Source organism: Myxocyprinus asiaticus, chromosome 12 (assembly GCF_019703515.2).
Source record: "Myxocyprinus asiaticus isolate MX2 ecotype Aquarium Trade chromosome 12, UBuf_Myxa_2, whole genome shotgun sequence".
Lineage (NCBI taxonomy): Eukaryota > Metazoa > Chordata > Actinopteri > Cypriniformes > Catostomidae > Myxocyprinus > Myxocyprinus asiaticus.
Window position 1 is genome coordinate 34,495,293 of NC_059355.1, and position 19,961 is coordinate 34,515,253.

The 19,961-nt window shown below is 39.2% G+C and overlaps 2 protein-coding genes across 2 annotated transcripts in view; one reads left to right on the top strand and one right to left on the bottom strand.

Annotated features, from left to right (window-relative positions):
- Positions 1–157: 157 nt before the first annotated feature.
- On the bottom strand, positions 158–7,142 carry nipa1 (NIPA magnesium transporter 1). Its single transcript, XM_051712153.1, has 5 exons — positions 6,849–7,142; positions 6,720–6,767; positions 6,522–6,612; positions 1,499–1,659; positions 158–1,100 (listed from the first exon to the last, which is right to left on the bottom strand). Exons 1-5 carry the CDS (start codon positions 6,961–6,963, stop codon positions 595–597), a joined length of 921 nt encoding a protein of 306 aa, XP_051568113.1. The 5' UTR covers positions 6,964–7,142; the 3' UTR covers positions 158–594.
- Positions 7,143–9,950: 2,808 nt separating this feature from the next.
- The window catches only part of herc2 (HECT and RLD domain containing E3 ubiquitin protein ligase 2), an 85,101-nt gene continuing 75,090 nt past the window's right edge, over positions 9,951–19,961 (top strand). Inside the window, exons 1-4 of the mRNA XM_051711761.1 lie at positions 9,951–10,038; positions 10,891–11,001; positions 15,441–15,534; positions 18,595–18,723. Of these exons, the coding sequence (XP_051567721.1) occupies positions 10,930–11,001; positions 15,441–15,534; positions 18,595–18,723 (295 nt within the window). The 5' untranslated portion in view covers positions 9,951–10,038; positions 10,891–10,929. The remainder of the gene's footprint in view (positions 10,039–10,890; positions 11,002–15,440; positions 15,535–18,594; positions 18,724–19,961) is intronic.

The following is a 19,961-nucleotide window of genomic DNA, read 5'->3' on the forward strand; positions in this document are numbered from 1 at the left end:
ATAATTCTAAGTAAATTAATAAGTAATATAAAATACATAAATACATTCGTTCACTATATTAAATTATATTAATATAAATTAATAAGTAAATTAATAAGTAATTTAGCTAACAGCAAAAAATATTCACAAACGCAGATATTAATATAAATTACTCGTTTTTATTTCCAGTGAGCAATCAACCTCTTTTTTAGCCTAATTTCTACTAAATAAATAATATAAAAAACACAGTAGGCACTTACAACATTAATAATTCAGTACATCAACATTAATCAATAATTTATAACATCATAATGAAAAGCAAGTATTAATGAGTTAAAACTGACCAATAACAATAAAGCTAATTCCCATATTAAAATATTAATTAAGATTTTTATTAATGTAATCTAGTATATATATATATAAAAAAAAGTACTCTCAAGGGACACATAAGTCCTTCTCTCAGACAAATAAAGCCCTTTTATTTGATATCTGCAAGGGTTAATTATCTTTCACACATTCATTTTAGTTAACTCCTTGATAATATGTATGTCTGAGAAACCAACCCTGCCAATTAATGATATAAAAATTGAATGTTTAATGTTTAAATCTAATGGGTTACTCTTCTTTAGCTTTAGTTTGGCTCCAAGCAAGTGTAGCTTCTTGAGAGATGCGTAATAATGCAACACCCACAGATATTGTGATGAACCCACACAAAATTCCCAAACAGTCCACAGTTCCAAGTGCTGTCCATTCCCTAAAAAGAACAGCAGAGGCCAGGATGACACAGGACGTGAAAGTCACATAGTAGACGGCCTCAAACATATTAGAGCTAAAGCTCTCCAGGGCTTTGTTGATGAAGGTGAACTGGATCAGAATACTGACTATGAGAATCCCCAGCAAGAGCAGAAAGAGGTAAAGTGCTCTGTTATCAGGTGTAGACGTCCCACTGAAGGCCTCTTGAGCAGCCAGTCCCAGACCTTTGCTACTGGGCACAGTGAAACTCCCAAGGAGAGAACAGATGCCCACATAGACCATAATGTTGGATCTTCCATGAGCCGGAACCAGCCAGCCAATCAGTATGATCAGTAACAGGACCACCATTAAGATATAAACTAGGAACACTGAAAAATTAATGGAATTATCAGAAACATGGCACAAAAATTTGCTAACTCATGTTCTGTGAGTTTCTATGCCAGCTATGTATCAGAAACTGCTATGGTAAATACAAACATGCAAGAGAAAACTGTTATTTGCAATAGATCCTCCAAAGCAATATACAGTACACTATTTGCAGTAATATAGTACCCCTAGAGCTACCAGGTGGGTGTTAAGTGATTTGCACAAAAGTAAAATGAGCACAGATTTCCATAAACCTTAAATGAATCTATTTCAGGTTTCCCATGTTTCTGCTTGGTATTGAATGTATGACTGTTGTTATCAGCTCTAAGCCTTAACGAGTGGGCAACCATTAAGAATGAATGAATTATATAGATACACCAGACATGTTGATTATTCATACCTGGGTCCATCAGTCTCTCCTCTAATTCTGCTCTTGATGTCACATTCTCAGACTTGGGTGAGTGAATGATGAGCACAACTGAACCACAGCAGCACAATGTGCAGCCAAGTTTCCCAATGAGATTTAAATGTTCCTGTAGCATCCAGGATGCCAGAATTGCCCTGGTTAATAATGAAAGAAAAAGTAGAGTAAAAGATAAAGGTCAACCACATAAATCACTCCACATCATTGCACAGATGTCTTGATACACAATGGAATTGTGATGTCAAACATCTTGCTAGTGTTCTAACAAAAAATCTATAACCAATGTTCGCTTACAATTCAGTAAACTTGACACTGCATCACTAAGTTGATGCTATGGGGAGTTGATGCTATATCTAGTTGAAACCTTTCTACAATCCTGATTCCCCGCAGCACTTCGGCAGGAGTTTTGTTTCCTTAAAAGCTATTGTTGATATTGTGTGTATATAAATATATAACTAAAAGAGACGCTTTCGTGTTCACATCTTTTTAAAGATGTCATTCCATAAGTGTTCCTTACGCGAGGGACACATCCCGGCTCACTGTGAGGGCAAGAGTCTCAAGACGCTTCGCTTGCGAATCGCCCTCGTTCTGAGGAACGATTCAGCCTCCCGCGCCCTCCCGAAGGGATCACACAAGGAGGCACGGCGGGGCCGCAAGCTCGAGCAGGATGAATTTGAGGTGGACCTCATGCCGGCAAACGCCCGCGAGCCCCTCAATCTCCATATATTGCATCTATGCCTATACAGTATGTGTGTGACGTGCTTCAGCCCTCTGCAAGAGCAAACAACCTCGGCACGTTTGGCAGTTCTGATGCTGGGGATGATGATGTTATATCTCTCGCTGCATCTGGCAAGTGGTCAATGAAGGACGCTGTCGCCCCTTCCCCCAGCAAGGGTGAGGAGCGTGCACACACCACTGACAAAGAGATGCTTTGCGTCCTTTCAAGGGCATTCAAAGAGCTCGGTATCGAGTGGTCTCCTCCAGAGGAACCTGGAAAATCTCGCCTTGATGAATGATTCTTGCAGTCCAGATGCCGTCAAGCGACTGCGTTCCTTAGATTTGCCCCGTTCTTCCCGGAAGTTTATAATGAACTGACAAAATCCTGGCGCGCCTTATTCAGCTCGCTCGAATAGTGATTCCACTCTCCTCACTAAAGTGGACCACAGGGAAGAGGCGTTAGCGGCCCATCTCTGCCCGGCAAGTAGCAGAGCGTGGAAATCACGCCCCGTTCATCCTTCCAAGCCGTGTCGACCGACGTCCGCACTGGCTGGAAAAGCATACTCAGCGGCGGGCCAAGCTGGTTCAGCACTCCACGTGATGGCAGTGCTCCAAGTTTTCAAAGTTAAGCTCCTCAACCAAATGGATGAGCAAGAGCTCCGCACCACTACGGATTTAGCGCTGCGAGCCATGAAAGTCACTGCATAGGCCATTGGCAATGGGCAACCTGGTGGTTTTGGGTAGTCACATCTGGCTGACCCTCATGGAAATGCGTGACGCAGAAAAAGCCGCTCTATTTGATGCTCCGGTGTCTCCAGCAGGCCTTTTCAGCGACTCTGTGGATAGATTTGCTGAGCGCTATGTCACGACTCGGCAACACTCACAGATATTTTGTGCCAAAACGGAACAGTACTTTATCACAACCGGCTCGCTCCTGCTCCATCTCGGGCCAGCGCCCGGCTAAAAACCCCATGCCTGCTGCCTCAGCACCACCAAATGTCACAGCTGAGCCGTCGGTAAAGCCACGCAAGCCGTGGCCCAAACAAAGGCAGCCGCCTTCGCCACTGTCTGGCTGCTCTAGAACCATGGACAGCGCCAGCCTTCTACCAACAGGGTGTTGCTGGGTCAAAATTTCAGAAGAAAGTGCTGACCACAGATGCATCCAACACAGGTTGGGGCGCAGTGTGTAATGGACGCCCAACTTTCGATACCTGGACAGGTACAAAACAGGCGTGGCATGTCAACTGTCTAGAGCTACTGGCTGTCCTTCTAGCTTTGAGAGCTTTTCATTCCGACATCGTGAATCACCACATTCTGATTCGTTTGGACAATACAACAGTAGTGGCGTATATAAGTCACCAGGACGTGCTGGCCCACATATGGCCGGCAAAACGCAAGTATTCATTCTGTCATCAGCAAAGTCCAAGTGGACATGGAAACAATTCTGTTAATTGCGCCGAAATGGCCAATCAGTCCTGGTTTCTGGAGGTGGTGGAAATACTGGATGGGCCTCCATGGGAAATACCACTGAGGAGAAACCTTCTCTCTCAAACACAAGGCACAATTTGGCATCCCCAGCCAGAGCTGTGAAGCCTACATGTGTGGCCTTTGAATGGAGCACAGCGGACGAGCCAGAATTGGCTCAGTCGGTTATCAACACCATTTTACAGGCTAGAGCACCGTCCATGAAACGCCTTTACGCACTGAAATGGAATGTGTTCACTAATTGGTGCTTTTCACATGGCAAAGACCCAGTGAACTGCCCCATATCTGAAATTCATACATTTATTTAAGAACGATTGGACACACGGCTCACTCTGTCAATGCTCAAAGTTTATGTGGCGACTATATCTGTGTATCACGCACCTGAAGCCGGCACATCTATAGGCAAACATGATTTAATCATAAAATTCCTTAAGGGAAACTTTGGTCCTAAAAGTGCTCACGGGGCCTCCCTTCGAGCCTCTGGACTATGCTGAATTGTGTATGCTTTCTCTTAAGACCGCATTACTAATGGCTTTGGCCTCAGTAAATGGGTCAGTGATTTGCAAGCACTGTCAATTGACAATTCATGTCTGAGTTTGGTCCAGGTCTTTCAAAAACCACTGTCAAACCCAGGAAAGGCTATGTGCCTAAGGTTCTAACTACACCCTTCAGAGCGCAGGTGCTTCACCTTCAAGCCTTTTTCCCCTCCTCCATTTAATTTGGATGAGGAACAGTCCTTGCATTTGTTATGCCCTTTGCAAGCACTACACACATACGTTGAGCGCACCTGCCAATTCAGACTGTCTGACCAGCTCTTTTTGTGCTATGGAGGACGTATAAAAGGAATGTCCATCTCCAAGCAAACACTTTCTTACTGGATCATTGATGCGATCGCTCTGGCTTATGAGTCGCAGGGTGCGAATTGCCCATTTGGTGTTAAATTACACTCAACTAGAGGCATGGCCTCTTCATGGGCATGGACGGGTATGTTTTGCAGCAGGATGATCTTCTCAAAACACATTCTCAAAGTTTTACAACCTAGACGTAACGTCTCTCTCATAGCAAGTCATCTCTGTCTAGAGCGCTTGCTATTTCATTGGCCAAACATATACTTATGCCCCTCTTTTTAACTACGGGCTCCCTGTCTTTTTACACAACCACCTGCATTCAGACCGTTGTATTCCCAAAAGACACAGGCACTTTCATTACAAATAAATTTCCTTCCTGACTGAGTTCATGAAGGGGTTAATTCATACTATATGACCATAGTTCGTATATATATATATATATATATATATATATATATATATATATATATATATATATATATATATATATATATATCTGAGTGTTCCCCTCCTGGCTCACCATGAGGGTCATTCGCTTGTAGCATACTCTTGTTGGTTATGTCATTCAGTGCGGCGTGATGGGAATCTGTTCCTCATAGCGTCAGCTTAGTAACGCATGTCAAGTGTACTGAATCACAAGGGAAGGTCTCGTTACATATGTTACCTCAGTTCCCTGATATGAAGGGAACGAGACATTGCATAAGCTGGCCACACTACAGACGCAGGTTTTTTTTGAGGTGCGAGAAATGCGCTCTTTGTCCCTCAATCAGAAAATTCTGTGGAATGGTGTTTGCGCACCCGCTTTTATACCGGACAGCTTTGCGCCTAAAAGGGCAGGGCTTAAACACCATAGCCAACACTGCCGTTATTGTAGAAAGGTTTCAACTAGGCCTTGAAGAAGGACACTCCCCATCCACCTTTTTCCTGACTTCTCCATGGGTGGTGCCATTGCAGCGAGAGACTTCCTCTTGGATGCTCCACACTTCCGCTTTGTTGTTGTTATCAGCTAGACTAACGTTACTGGTGATGGCGAGCAGCTAAGGGTCTGGATAATTATGCGCTGTTATAGGGTGTTATAACAACTACAGGTGGCTTAAAGACTACTGGAAAATTAATGTCACAACGATAAGCCCCCCAAAAACTGCCAATGCTGAAACATTCCGAGTCTAACCAGATTTAATAATTAGAGGTTGCATTAAACAAATTCTCCGTCACTTGCCTTTTTTTTTTAAAACATTGACAGATAATTCCAAATACTGTCCGTCATTTTGGAAGATAACAAAGATGAAAAACATTTAAACCAAGCCTTTTTTTAATTAATCATCTTTACAAGGTTCATATCTCATGTCGCGCTGTGAGTGTATGTGAATGAGTGAGAGAGCAGAGTTCGTGAGAGGGCGGCTCTTGTTAATGCAGAAATAATGCAAAGGTACCTGCCTCAAATCTGAAGATTTTTTAAATGGAACCTATTATGACCATACGTCCTCTTTTCACGGATGTTTCCTCTTTTTTCGATCCTTAAAAAGTGACCAGTCGGGATTTCAAGATTCCCTAGAATTTCTAGTTTGTGTACTTATCTATTCAGGGATTGCCGTCAAAACCGAATGTCAACACAGGTCCTTTAGTGAGAAAGGGATTTACATTAAGTAAACAGAGACTGTTCACTCGTTTTTGACTGTTGTTAGTGATATTTCAGTGCTTGGTAAAGGGAATAAGCTGCAAAGCGGAAGTGTGTAGCATTTCCCATTGGAAGAATGCGCTAAGCATAATGGGTAATTTCGCTGCCTGTGAAAAAGGCGGACAGAGTCAGCTTAGTGACGCAATGTCTCGTTCCCTTCATCTCAGGGAACCGAGGTTACATACGTAACCGAGACATCTGTAATATTTCTTTCTAGACTGCTTACACAGAATTTTGATTATAGAATATAAAATTCCTCATAATAACTCACCCAAAGAGGACACCCAGGGCTCCAAGGGGAGTGACCACAACAGCTGGAGCAGCATTGTATGCTAGAAAATTTCCAATCTGTCCCACAATCACTATAAAACAGGCATCAATATACACTTTTATAAAATCATCATTAAACATAAGAGAATAGGCCATCATGTCTACTTAACAAATTCGTAGTTACAAAGGAAATACTCACTTGCAAGTGTACCACACCACCACACACAGTCAGCCAGGTAGGTCCGACCTTGAGTAATACGAAGGCACAATAATAAATTACTTTTCTTTGGGACTGTAAAGGACATGAAGGTCCTCTGATTTGAAATACCTGATTTGCGGGCTCGTAGTATCCCCTTTTTCTGGAGCACAAACGTTGATCCATTGATAAAACTGGACACAACAGCAATCACAACACCAACGACTGGGAATGAAGCCTCTTCCATATATTTGACAAGTTGGGCTTATGAATGTAATATCAATATATAGACCCGATCACACTTTGGTTACATTAGTGTTGGAGCAGCCCATTTAGGCTTGTTATGTTGTGGACTTTGTCATTCGCCTGGAAAGGCACGCAAATACAAGAGCTGAGAGAAGGAATGGAGGTACATGAGATCCCGGAAGTTCCTTCACAGGAGTTAGTTTGCTAAACTAACGACCTCTGCTGGTTAAGGCGAAGTATCAAACGTGTAATCTTACTGATAAAGTTATAAGAAAGGAAAACTGTGCATATTCTCAATAAAAGTATATAAAATTATTGTGCTGCTCTCCATTCATTAGTTGTCGTTTTACGTAAATAACTTCCAAAGCATTGTGTCATTATAGCTGCTTTTCACGGCTGTGACCAGCAGATGTCCTCAGCGCGACGTGTCTCGAGAGATTCGAAACAGTGAATCATTTAATGAAGCAATTGGTTCATTAAAGTTCGAAGTTTCTCCTGTCGTTAGTTAACCCTTAAATGCATGGGAATTTCACCTGGCACATACAGGTATATCTATCACAAATGGATCTACATAATGCCTAGATAATGTAAAAATCTCAAGATAATTAGAAAACAATCAGGACAAATCTAGAACTGGATTAATTACTTTCACACTGAAATCTGCTGTCAAATGCATATTAAGCTACACATAACATATAAGCTAAACATAAGATACACATAAGCTACACATCTGTGTTTTCTCAGGCACTTATTGAGTCTAAAAAGATGCACAACTATCATTTCAGTAGTACATCCAAATGACAATAGTAATATCATACTTTTCATGTGTTGTACTTGCTATAGTTTACTTCCATGTTGTTTCTTCATCAAATAGCAATCTCAGTATGTACATATGTACACTCATATGGGATACATTCACCGTTGTTGCACAGAAAATAATTGTTGTTTAGTATTTATTTGTATGAATATAGTAATAATTTCTCTTGTAATAAACAAAGAAATCGAAATCCTATGATAGTAACTTATATATATATATATACAGTATATAAGTTTCCTATCATGGGATATATACAGTGTATATATATATATATATATATATATATATATATATATATATATATATATATATATAAAATCTTAAAATATATTTTATGGGAGTGCAAAAAAAATAAAAAAATAAAACAAAATAAAAAATATTACCCATGGGTCTCTAATGACCCTATACTGTACACTTTTGGTACTTAAGCCATTATAATATATACATATATAATGTATATGTATATACTGGCTTTTTTAAAAAGAAAAAAAATTCTACATTATTTGCAAAAGAAAGATTGAGGAATACTAGAGGTTTCTGCATGACTCCAACAAATGGATGAGGTACAGGGGTGGAATAAGGTCCCAGGTCACTAAAGACACAGGGTAATCGTTTAAGGGTTGAAAAAACTGTTCAACCAAAAAATTAAAATTCTGTCAACAAATATACTCACCCTCATGCCATTCCAGATGTGAAGGACTTTGTTTCTTCTGTTGAACACAAACTAAGATTTTTAGAAGAATATCTCAGCTCTGTAGGCCTAAAAAAAAGCACATACAGGCAGGCTCCAGTGGTTTAATCCATGTTTTCAGAAGAAATCCAATCAGTTTTGGGTGAGAACAGACTAAAATGTAACTCCTTTTAAACTATGGATCTTGACATCTGCAGTCTCCTTGGCGATCATGATTTCAAGCTCGATTACACTTCCTATTGCCATGTAGCATTCTGTGCATCTGCCAAGCAGTGGAATTTTGGATGGTTCTTACCCAAAACCGATTGGATCACTTCAGAAGACATGGATTAAACCGCTGGAGTTTAGTGCAACATTTATATGCTTTTTGAAACTTCAAAAGTTTGGTCACCATTCACTTGTATGTATGAATGAATGTACATTACACTTATAAGATGCTTTTCTGACTCTACACTAAAAGCACTTTTCTTAGTGAACAGCCATTACCATCAACTTCCACCAGTGTGCAGCATCCACCTGGATGATGCGACAGCATAGTACACCCATCAAATTGGCCATAGAGCCAGTTCATGAATGGGGATTATTAGGAGACCATGATTGATAAGGGCCAGTGTGGGAATTTGTTTTCCCCAGGAGGTCTCCCATCCATGTACTGACCAGTCTCAACACAGCTTAGCTTCAGTGGACAACCAGTCTAGAGCTACAGGGTGATATGACTGCTGTATGGACCTGCATAGCTGAGATATTCTTCTAAAAATATTTGTACGAGTTCTGCAGATGAAAGAAAGTCATACATATCTGGTATGGCATGAGGGTGAGAAAATGATGAGAGATTCTTTTATTTTTTTGGTTGAACTATTGCTTTAAGAGTAGGTGGCGTTATAATACTTCATCAAGGCACTTTCTACAACGCGTATAATATTCCTATTTAATTTACAGATTTTTTCCCTAAAATACTTTACAGCCCTGTAGCTAATCGCTGATACGAATATATGTGTCAATAAATAAAAATATGTAGCCTATATACAAAAACAATTTTAGTGGAACATATTAGTGATGGTCGTGCTTCATGTGTGAAGAGCTGTTAACAGCAGGTGGCGTTGTAATATCAAAAGTACAGCATGAGAGCTTTTTATTTATTTATTTATTTATTTATTTATTTTATTTTTATTTATTTTAAATATTTCATCAGGCCACCTTTCACTTTCTGCAACTCTGTAATATTGCAAAATAATTAGCAAATGTTTCAGTAAAAAAAAAAAAAAAAATATGAATTTGGATCTCGTAGTTTAAGTGGTAAAACAGACGAAATTGACTACTTATTTATTTGATTCGAAATTTGATATAGTCTCAATTTTAGTGAACGTCGTGATCCATGTGTGTGTCCATCCCAGTCTGTGATTGGCCCGTGTAATGTCCCGCCCTCCGGTTCGTGTACGTCAACTGATTCTTCTATATTTGTTTGGCTGCTGATTCTGTCAATCAACACACGACATGGCCGACGTTAAAGTACAGCAAAGCTGGTGGTTGTAGCGAAGAAGCGACGATTCAATAAAACAACCGATCAGGTAAATAGACGCGTTGATTCCTTTATGTCATATTGGACAGGAAAAGATAGCTGGGTTGTGGTATTAATATGCTATTGAATATAAAAGAAAGGCACAGCGGATCGCGGTTAGTATTTGAGATTGTCCTTTCATTTAGCGGCTAGCTGCTGACAGCCTGAGTTCCATCAACAACACACCGATCACAGACAGCAACTTGCAGCCTTACAGCTCACATCTGTTGATTAACAACCATAGTTGACACCAATCCACCTCTTAATACCACAAATGGATGGATGCAGATAGAACAATATGATTAGACCACGCCAACATCCAGTTGGTTTTTATAAATTATTACATAAACGCGCGATGCTTCTCTCATAGTCGACCAGTTCTGGATGCTTTATTCACAATTATGTAAAATATTTCATATTTTTATGCTTTTATGATAAACGTTGCACGTCTGTCTGCTTTTATTTAGTGCTGGATAAAGTGGAAGACACATTTTAACATTTTAAGGTTGATTGCAGAAGTTAAAATGAGTTATTATGATTACCAGGCCTATTTCAACCTGGTTTGGCCTATTAGTAAAGACTTCAGAGGCTTATTAGGATATGTGTTATGCCATATGTAATACCGAATGTAAGATGAATATGGTTCCCAACTATCTGAATCAGTTATGGTGCATCATTATCCACTCTGCACTATGAACTGCTGTGCCTTTGGGGAAATCCATAAGGAAATAATCGATATTAACTGGTGGGTGGACTGTTTTAATGAGATAGATAGCATGACGTGATTTTGTTCATTAGAAAGCAGCTGGTCAGAGTTGCACCATGTAAACTTGTTGTTCAATCTGTGAATGTGTCCCTTTAGGCAAGGCTGCATCTGCAGCCTGGAGAGACAAGGGGAAGGATGCAGTCTCCATCTTTTTCCCTTGATGCCCAGCTGCGCTTCCACGACAAATGGCTGAAGATAGATCTGCAGGTAAATTGAAATGAATTTTGTCACGGGGCCCAAATATTGTTCTTTTGTTTGCCCCAGCCTTAATGCTAAATATAGAGTGTTTATGATTGGGGGGGAGAGATATATTAAAGCCCCTGTGTGACAGTGCCAGCTTGCACTGCACTCTTGGTCAACATCTGCACATGTACAGCTGTGTTCAGTGACATGTGAACTACAGTTACAAAGCCCCAACAGAAGCAGGACTTGTTTGTTCATGCTGAAGATCTTTTGTATATGTCTCTCGGTGAGTATTGAAGCGGAATTACCGAAGATGGATTATTTCTTCTGATTGGTGGCATCTTGAAAGTATTGCTTGAGGGATGGAACTGTTTAAAAGCTTGTTTTGTGAGTGTTTTTAAAGACTGTTCCCTTAGCAATGGGTGAACACAACCTTTCACTCAAAGTGCCTTGCTGTCTGAGCTCTCAAAATAAACAGAAGTGTCTTTATGCTGATTTTTCTGAAGTCCTGCTGATGTTTACAAGGTTTTCATTTAATGAATATTGTGAGGTTGCCAGAAGCTGTCTGAATTGGAGTCCCTTTTTGTTTGTGAGAAATATGAAAAAATATTTTTTTTAGGAGTGCTGAAATTCATTTTTGCTTGACTCGCTAAAAAGTTTTAGTTTGTGTGAGTTCATTGCCTCCCCCCAAATTGTTTTTTTTAATTTTGTGAATCTGATATTATTACACAGAAAAACCATCTTGAATGTTTCATTAGGTTTTTTTTTTTAATTAATTGCCATATCAGCATAATCATTCTTTTAACTAGTTTCAAATTTAGGGTTGTTAAAAGTTAGCTTGACCAAGTAAAAATTTTAGTTGTTACTGATTTGCTGCTGTTTGTGAAATGAAAGATGCACTCACATGGTACGAAAAACCATGGAAGTACTTTTTGGTACATTTTTGTTAGTGGTGGTTGACATGACATGCTTTTTACTAGGATTAAGGACAGTACACTGTTTAAAGTAGGTTTGTGATTGTAGATTACACTATTAAATTTCTATCCTGATATTTTGAGCTGAAAATGTCAAAATTCTAAGATAATGTGACTCCCCATGAAATGACCATCCTAAAATGTATTTATTTATTTTTTCTTCAATATTCACACCAAAAGAACTAGCAGGGTTCCCACGCATCCTGGAAATCCTAGAAAAACTGGAATTTTGCAATACAGTTTTCCATTCATGGAAATGAGAAAAATACCCAAATGTCTTGGAAAATAATTATTTGTCCTGGAAAATATTTTAGTATAATAAAGCTGTTTGATTGTGTCACTGACAAGGTTCTCGTTACATGTACAATTATTGATATTGTGCAAATGTTATTCATTCCAACACTGCTGTAGTGTTAACTTAAAAACCATTTGAGTTGTAAACTTAAGACAACGACGAAGGTCAGACCCCAGAATTTTTGAAAATGAATTCACATTCTGAGGTGGTTGTATGGGGATGCAGCCTTTACACCTCTGTATGTAAATTATTTTTCAATGATATTGATTGGAGTCTGCTTGTACCGCCGTTATCACATATAGCGCCCTATGATTTCCGCGATGCGGAAAACACGGATTGACTCACTGAATCCAGACCTGAAAATTACTTTAGATATAAAATGTGGAATGTCTTGGAATTTGACATATTTGGGACGAAAATGAATGTTTGAATGCATAATTAATTAAAATCTAGAAATGTTCAAGTGTGATTATAAAACTGCAAAAGGCTGTGATGTAATTAATTGAATATAATGTGCATGTGCTGCATGCTTCAAAATGAATGTGTGAAGCCAGCCGGTCGTACACTGAAAACGCCTCATCATGAGCATCACGCATGCTCTGTGTGTGTATGTATGTTTGTAGTACATGATAGTGAGCAGAGCGCTCTGAAGCATGCAGCACATACAGACAATATACTTATTTAAATAAATCACAGCTTTTTGGGGTTTAATAATCACACTGGGCCATGAAGCAAACTGCTTATCCAGAGGTGAGAAACTACTGTCAAAAATACACAGAAATGCCAAAATAAAAGCTTGATTTAAATGGATTCCTGACATGGGGAAACAGCTTATGTTTAATGCAATTAAATAATAATAGTAATAATAATAATGTATTAAAGCGATATCTCACATCTGTGATGTTCTGTTGTGCAGCACTTCATTTGACAAATACACTGGCGGCCAAAAGTTTGGAATAATGTACAGATTTTGCTGTTTTGGAAGGAAATTGTTACTTTAATTCACCAAAGTGGCATTCAACTGATCACAAAGTATAGTCAGGACATTAGTGATGTAAAAAGCAGCACCATCACTATTTGAAAAAAGTCATTTTTGATCAAATCTAGACAGGCTTCATTTCTAGCAGCCATCACTCCAACACCTTATCCTTGAGTAATCATGCTAAGCTGCTAATTTGGTACTAGAAAATCACTTTATCAAACACAGGTGAAAGCTGTTTGGTTCGTTAAATGAAGCTTAACATTGTCTTTGTGTTTGTTTTTGAGTTGCCACATACGCAATAGACTGGCATGTCTTAAGGTCAATATTAGGTCAAAAATGGCAAAAAAACAACAAAAAAATAGCTTTCTCTAGAAACTCATCAGTCAATCATTGTTTTGAGGAATGAAGGCTATACAATGCTTGAAATTGCCAAAAACTGAAGATTTCATACAAAGGTGTACACGACAGTCTTCAAAGACAAAGGACAACTGGCTCTAACAAGGACAGAAAGAGATGTAGAAGGCCAGATGTACAACTAAACAAGAGGATAAGTACATCAGAGTCTCTAGTTTGAGAAATAGACGCCTCACATGTCCTCAGCTGACAGCTTCATTGAATTCTACCTGCTCAACACCAGTTTCATGTACAACAGTAAAGAGAAGACTCAGGAGTGCAGGCCTTATGGGAAGAATTGCAAAGAAAAAGCCACTTTTGAAACAGAAAAACAAAAAGAAAATGTTAGAGTGGGCAAAGAAACAGACATTGGACAACAGATCTTTGGAAAAGAGTGTTATGGATCTTAACCCCATTGAGCTTTTGTGGGATCAGCTAGACTGTAAGGTGCATGAGAAGTGCCGACAAGACAGCCACATCTATGGCAAGTGCTACAGGAAGCGTGGGGTGAAATATCACCTGAGTATCTGGACAAACTGACAGCTAGAATGCCAAGGATCTGCAAAGCTGTCATTGCTGCACGTGGAGGATTTTTTGATGAGAACTCTGAAGTATTTAAAAATAATTATTTTTTTAAAATTGTAATAGTAATTTTTCACGTTATTAATGTCCTGAATATACATTGTGATCAGTTGAATGCCACTTTGGTGAATAAAAGTACCAATTTCTTTCCATGAGAGCAAAATCTGTACATTATTCCAAACTTTTGGCCGGAATCTCCAGTTTTTTTTTTTTTTTTTTTTCAGATTTTGCTGTGAGGATTTTGTAGAAACGCACGTGATTCATGTGATTAAAAACAATGCAAAGTTATGTTGAAAAATGTAATTAAAAATAATCCTTTTTTCATTTGATTAAAATTTTAACAAATTAATTTGATTAGACACGATTTTGTTGATGAAATTTAAACTGTCGATACAATTTTAATGACCTCTCGTGTGTTTTTGCTTGAATATTACAACTGTGTGGCACATACGTTTCCTGGAAATGCCTTGGAAAATTGTGCCCTGAAAAGACTGGGAACCCTGACCAGGTTTGGCCTAGAGAAATGTGACACATCAAGTTTAGATACAGATAAATATGCGCTATACAGCTAGACTGTATAATTATTGTTTGCAAACATTTTCTCATGGAGATGCTTTCAAGAATTGTTCAGCAGCTTCCGTTTCAGAACACTGGCTGAAATTAATAATGATTCCTGGTAGTAGTGTAATAATGGCTTCTGAAATCATCACCCCAAAATGCTGAATGTGTTTGTCTGCACGCTTGGGTCTTGTGACATTTGATTTGATTATTGCTCAAGGAATGCTAGAAATTGGATTTAACATCAACTCAGTGGTTGTGAAAAGCATCTCTGCTGTTCACAGGTTGAGGTCTGGTGTCTTTATTTATTTTATGTTGGCATTTGAAACTTGAGTCTGGGCTCTGAATCTTGGTAATAATTGCTCAAGTCCTCTACGAAGCTTTTGACAGTTTTGCCTGGTGTAAGACAGGTGACCTGTAGAGAAACATTACAGATACTAATGATAACCGAAAGTCCTCAAAGGGAAGAGTGAATTGCTTTGCCTGAATCTTATTACCACTGTCATTGAGACTGATACAAAACTGTTATGGTTGTGAATTTTAAAACAGGGTCTCTGAAACTTTTGCAGACTATTTGTGTAGTTACACAATTGAAATTCAGTAAAGTATTATGGGAATAACACATTGGTGAAATATAATTGCTGAGCCTGAGACTTACAGTATCTTGTCTTTGTTACAGCGTGCCTTCTCTCCTGAAGGACTGAGCGAGATGTGGAACGAGATGGTGAAGGATGAAGAGATTGTATTTGACAGAGAAGAGTCCCCCAATCCAGGTAAAACCACATTACCAATATGTCAAGTAATCATTTTTGTTTGAATAATACTTTTCACAATATAAACTGCTTCAAGGCAGCTTTACAGAAAATACTACTGTAATATCTGTTATGTCTTAAAGTCCTCATTGAGCAGTTTCATTGTAAAATGTCATTGAAGATCATGCCTGAAAGTCTCTAGGCCCCCATAGAGCAAGCCAAAGGTGACAAATATCCCAGTGGATTATTCTGTAGTTGACTTTCATGATGTTCTTTAGTTTGCTAAGTGCACTTTCGCACTATAGAGCTTTTGGTGCGGACTTGAGTCGGTTTGACAGTTTCTTGGTGTAAAAAGTGTTTTTCCAAACTCCGATTCTGCTTGAAAAGGTGGTCAGGGATTTGATTCATATGAACTTGGGGACGGTTCACAATTACTAAGAAAACAATCTGGCCTAACCCGCAATGTTCCCGGTCACTATTATCACTGTAAACTGCTTTTTTAAAAAAAATTTTTTATAGCTGCTTGTTTCTGCACAAAAACGTATACTTCTGCGCTATTCTACAATATTCTACACCTTTTTGTTGTGTAAGCAGTGCAAGTAGTAGTTAAGTAGTAATAGTGTAGAAGTAGTAGTGGTATGGTAACCATGCGCTTGCTGCTTGCCCTACGTAGCTGAATGGGTGGGGTTACCTGGCCAAAACTTACCATCTCCAACGGCCCCATTAGCCATCACGCAAGTATCCGTCAACACCAACAGGTGGAAAATTACTAATACCCTACTAATTAAGAACTAAAGAAAATTAAGATAATAATAATAATCATCATAATAAATAAGCCTAATAAATTCCCTTGTGTTCCCAAAATAATGCTGCCAAATCTTATCGAATGTGTTTGTATTGCATTTTGTTAATCCAGTTAATGCTGCTTAAAGAAAAGAAAATAAACTCAATTTAGGTTGAAGGTGAACGTGTCTTGTATTATTTTATGATTTAATCACTTTCTTCTTTGTTTCTTTAATACAAAGATATATGTTACCTAACTTGCAGAGTTGCATTCACAATGCATGTTAACCGCGAACTGCTCTGTGGAAATAAAGCGAACTAAACTCACAGCACCTCCTGAGTTGATTGGAGATCATTTGTAGCATTATCATAGACGACATTATTCTTGCAAACAGTTTTCGGACAAATAAAACAGAGAAAAAAAGAGTGAACTCTTTACATGAGCCTATTCCATGAGACAGCGCTGCATGCCTCTGAACAAACAGTGAATCAGACACGGGCATTGACGGCTTTTCTTTTGTCTGTTCTTAAAAATATAATAAAGTTGTTTTCTTCAAGCACTTGTCTTTGTGTCTAACATCATGTGTGAGTCCGAGACATCTTGCAGGTCGTTCGCCTGTTGCGGGTAGGTGAGCAAAATTACCCGTGGTTGAAATACCTGCATTTTGACGAGGAGCTTGTGAACTGGATTCAGCCTCGTCGCATTTGGTGATGGTGGGTGCTAATTTTACACACTGGTTTACCGTTTAAAATATTAGCCGACTTCTCAGATCCATGGATTTGCCATTTCCCAATATAGTCGATCGTCTTCTGTCAATGAGTGTCGCAAATTGGCATCGGGATATTTGTAAGATATAATCGATATCCGATTACATCGTCCTATCGCCCAGTACTAGTATTCCATTTGGGACAGTACTACACTTTAAACATTTTCACCAGATGGTGGAGTGCATAGTGCATCATTTAGGACCCAGCTATACTGTGAGCGTAAAGTTTTGGGGATAAATCTAATGGGACTAAAAAAGTTTGTTTTCATGCGCAGTTATAGTCAAGATACAGCGAGTTTTTGCGTAGTCGAGTCATGTGTCTGTCCAAGTTTACATGACACAATGTGGATTTGAATAATTGAAAGGACGACAAATACACCTGGTAAAATATACATCGTGCATTGTCATTAGGAGCAGTCATGTGCACTAAGGATGTGCACGGTTACCGCTTTTAACATTCAGTTAACCACGAGGTTTCACAAACGGTTAATCGGTTATTCGAGTCGGGATACGGGATTAAAGAACGTTTATTGCAATGGAATTTCCTAAAACACTACTCAAAATAGCAGCAAATAAAGTGCACAGTGAGCTATGGTTTTAAGTCAAATAGCATTGAACTTCTAATTATTGGACATAAATATGCACACCAGAGCAAAAGAGAAAAAAATCAATCTTACACTTTATCAAGCGCTGAAACTTCACTCGGTGGAAAAACAGCCTTTGCAACCTGAATTTCTTCAGAATGTAGCATAAGGAATGAAACAACACAGGTGTTTCAAGATTAATTTATACAAATGAAAGTTCTTTTAAACTTGGTGTCTAAAAATACGGCAATCCTGCGAGAGACGCTGCTCTGAGATTCGGAGCAACAGTCAAAGACGTCCCTCCAGTGCGTGTTAACTGTATATAGAAAAACGGCGCAGACGCACACAAAGCATTTTTGAACAGCCCCTAACTTGCCCTACGTATACTTGGAAAAACGGTCCCAAATCCAGCTGAAAAACCAGACGGTTTGTCGCAACTCGTGGAGTTCTTGTCGGGTTGAAGACCTCTATTGCACGTCCCTAATGTGCACAACTCTGAGGCCAATTGTGGTCTGGTTAGTGTGTATACATGCGAGATGACACCAAGCTACAGTCACATGATCTAGAATTGTTAATTTGATTCTGACTGCTGCGATTTCAGTCTGTCTAAAGTGTTTGGATAACTTTTTAACAAGATGAATTATTGTTTTTGTCTGACTAAAATCCAACTTTCAAAGTGCATGTAAACATACTGAGTAAAATTATCATCTTCTCCTCCGGAGTTACCTAGTTACAGTGGTAAACACCTGCCGCTAATACTCATGGTGGTGCTTACACAAACGCACTGCATAACGCAAACATACTGCATTTCGGACCCAAATAATGCAATGTGAACAGAAACAGAGGGAGAAGTGTGGAATCAAACTCTGGTTTGGTCTAAGCAATCAAACCATGTGTGAAAAGTCTAAATTTCAAATTTATTTATTTTTTTTTACTTTGACTTTCAGAGGACTGTGCTGATTGCACCCAAAAGAAAGATGACACAAATGACAAAGAAAAGAAGGAAGAGGAGGAGGCGTCGGCTTCATCCGTCCATCACTCCATCATTGAGACGTGGGACTGGGGGAGGCAGCCAGGTGGGTGGTGATGCTTAATGACATAGAGATGCTTCTCTGTAGACAGAGAGTGCTGAACTCAACATGCTGATTACTGCGGTCAACGACAGTGATTTTGCAAAGTCATCCCACTCATACCTCATCAGCTCAATCTGCATGTGTATTTAAAGGTTTTTCTCACAAGCTCCTAGAAAAAATATTGTGTCCTGCAAGGCCACCTTCTCACACACACACTCTCTCCTCTTATTCCGGTCTCCTCGGCACATGACACCCAAATGCAAACCCTTGAGCAGTTTCCAATGGCAGTGTTTCTCCTCAGCACAGTACTGTAATGTAGGATAGCAGATGGATTTGCAATGTCTAAATGTGGCCCAGTTATTCAGCCCTGTCAGCACATGAATGACCTACTCCCTCTCAGGCAGGCATGTACCCAGTGTGTGTTACTCTCAGTGTGTCTGGGTTTGTGTGTGTGTTTTCTGATGAGGTGTTTGGAGCTCGGGTGACTGTACAGACTGTCTGCGAGAGGTTATTTTTACCTCATTGGTTGTTTTTGTATGTGGTTGTAGGCCCTGTGTGTTTACAGATGAGTCTAGGTGGAGCAGCTTTCTGGTGGGTTGTGATAAGAACATGCTAAAGAAAAGGCACATTGGAAACATCACATTCTAGTAAAGGGGTGCAGTCACTCCAAGACCCCTCTGATTTATGAGCCCACACAAATGCCCTGTTACTTAGTAGAATTATCATGAGTTTGATACACAGATCTCTTTTAATAGAATCTCTTTCTCACATCCATGAATAATACGCACAAAGTAAGCCATTTGTAGTTTGACTGGAATCAAAATACACTGGTATCCCTGTGAGTTTTATGCTGTAGACCCAGTAGAGTGCAGCATTGCTGCTGAAATGCACTGCTTAAAACTCTCTTAGAGTATTTTTGTAAGGTGTTCCATCCGAATCAGTGGAAAATTGCACGTTGAGGAACTGTTAATGGAACAGAAATTCATGAAGATTGTACGGTTTAGGTTTTTTTTTTTTTTTTTTTTTTTTTTTTTAAAGAAAGGAACCGGTTCTGAATAGGAACTCAGTCCTACTCATAAGAGTAATTTGTTCAGAAATCGGACTATACCAGAAGCACTGCATGTTTCAAGCTGTACATTCAAAAGAACTGGCTCATAAAATGTATTCATTTTGGAATCGGACTACATTGGGCATGCTGTGGGTTTCACGCAGTAGATCCAGTTGGGGGCAGCGCTGCAGGA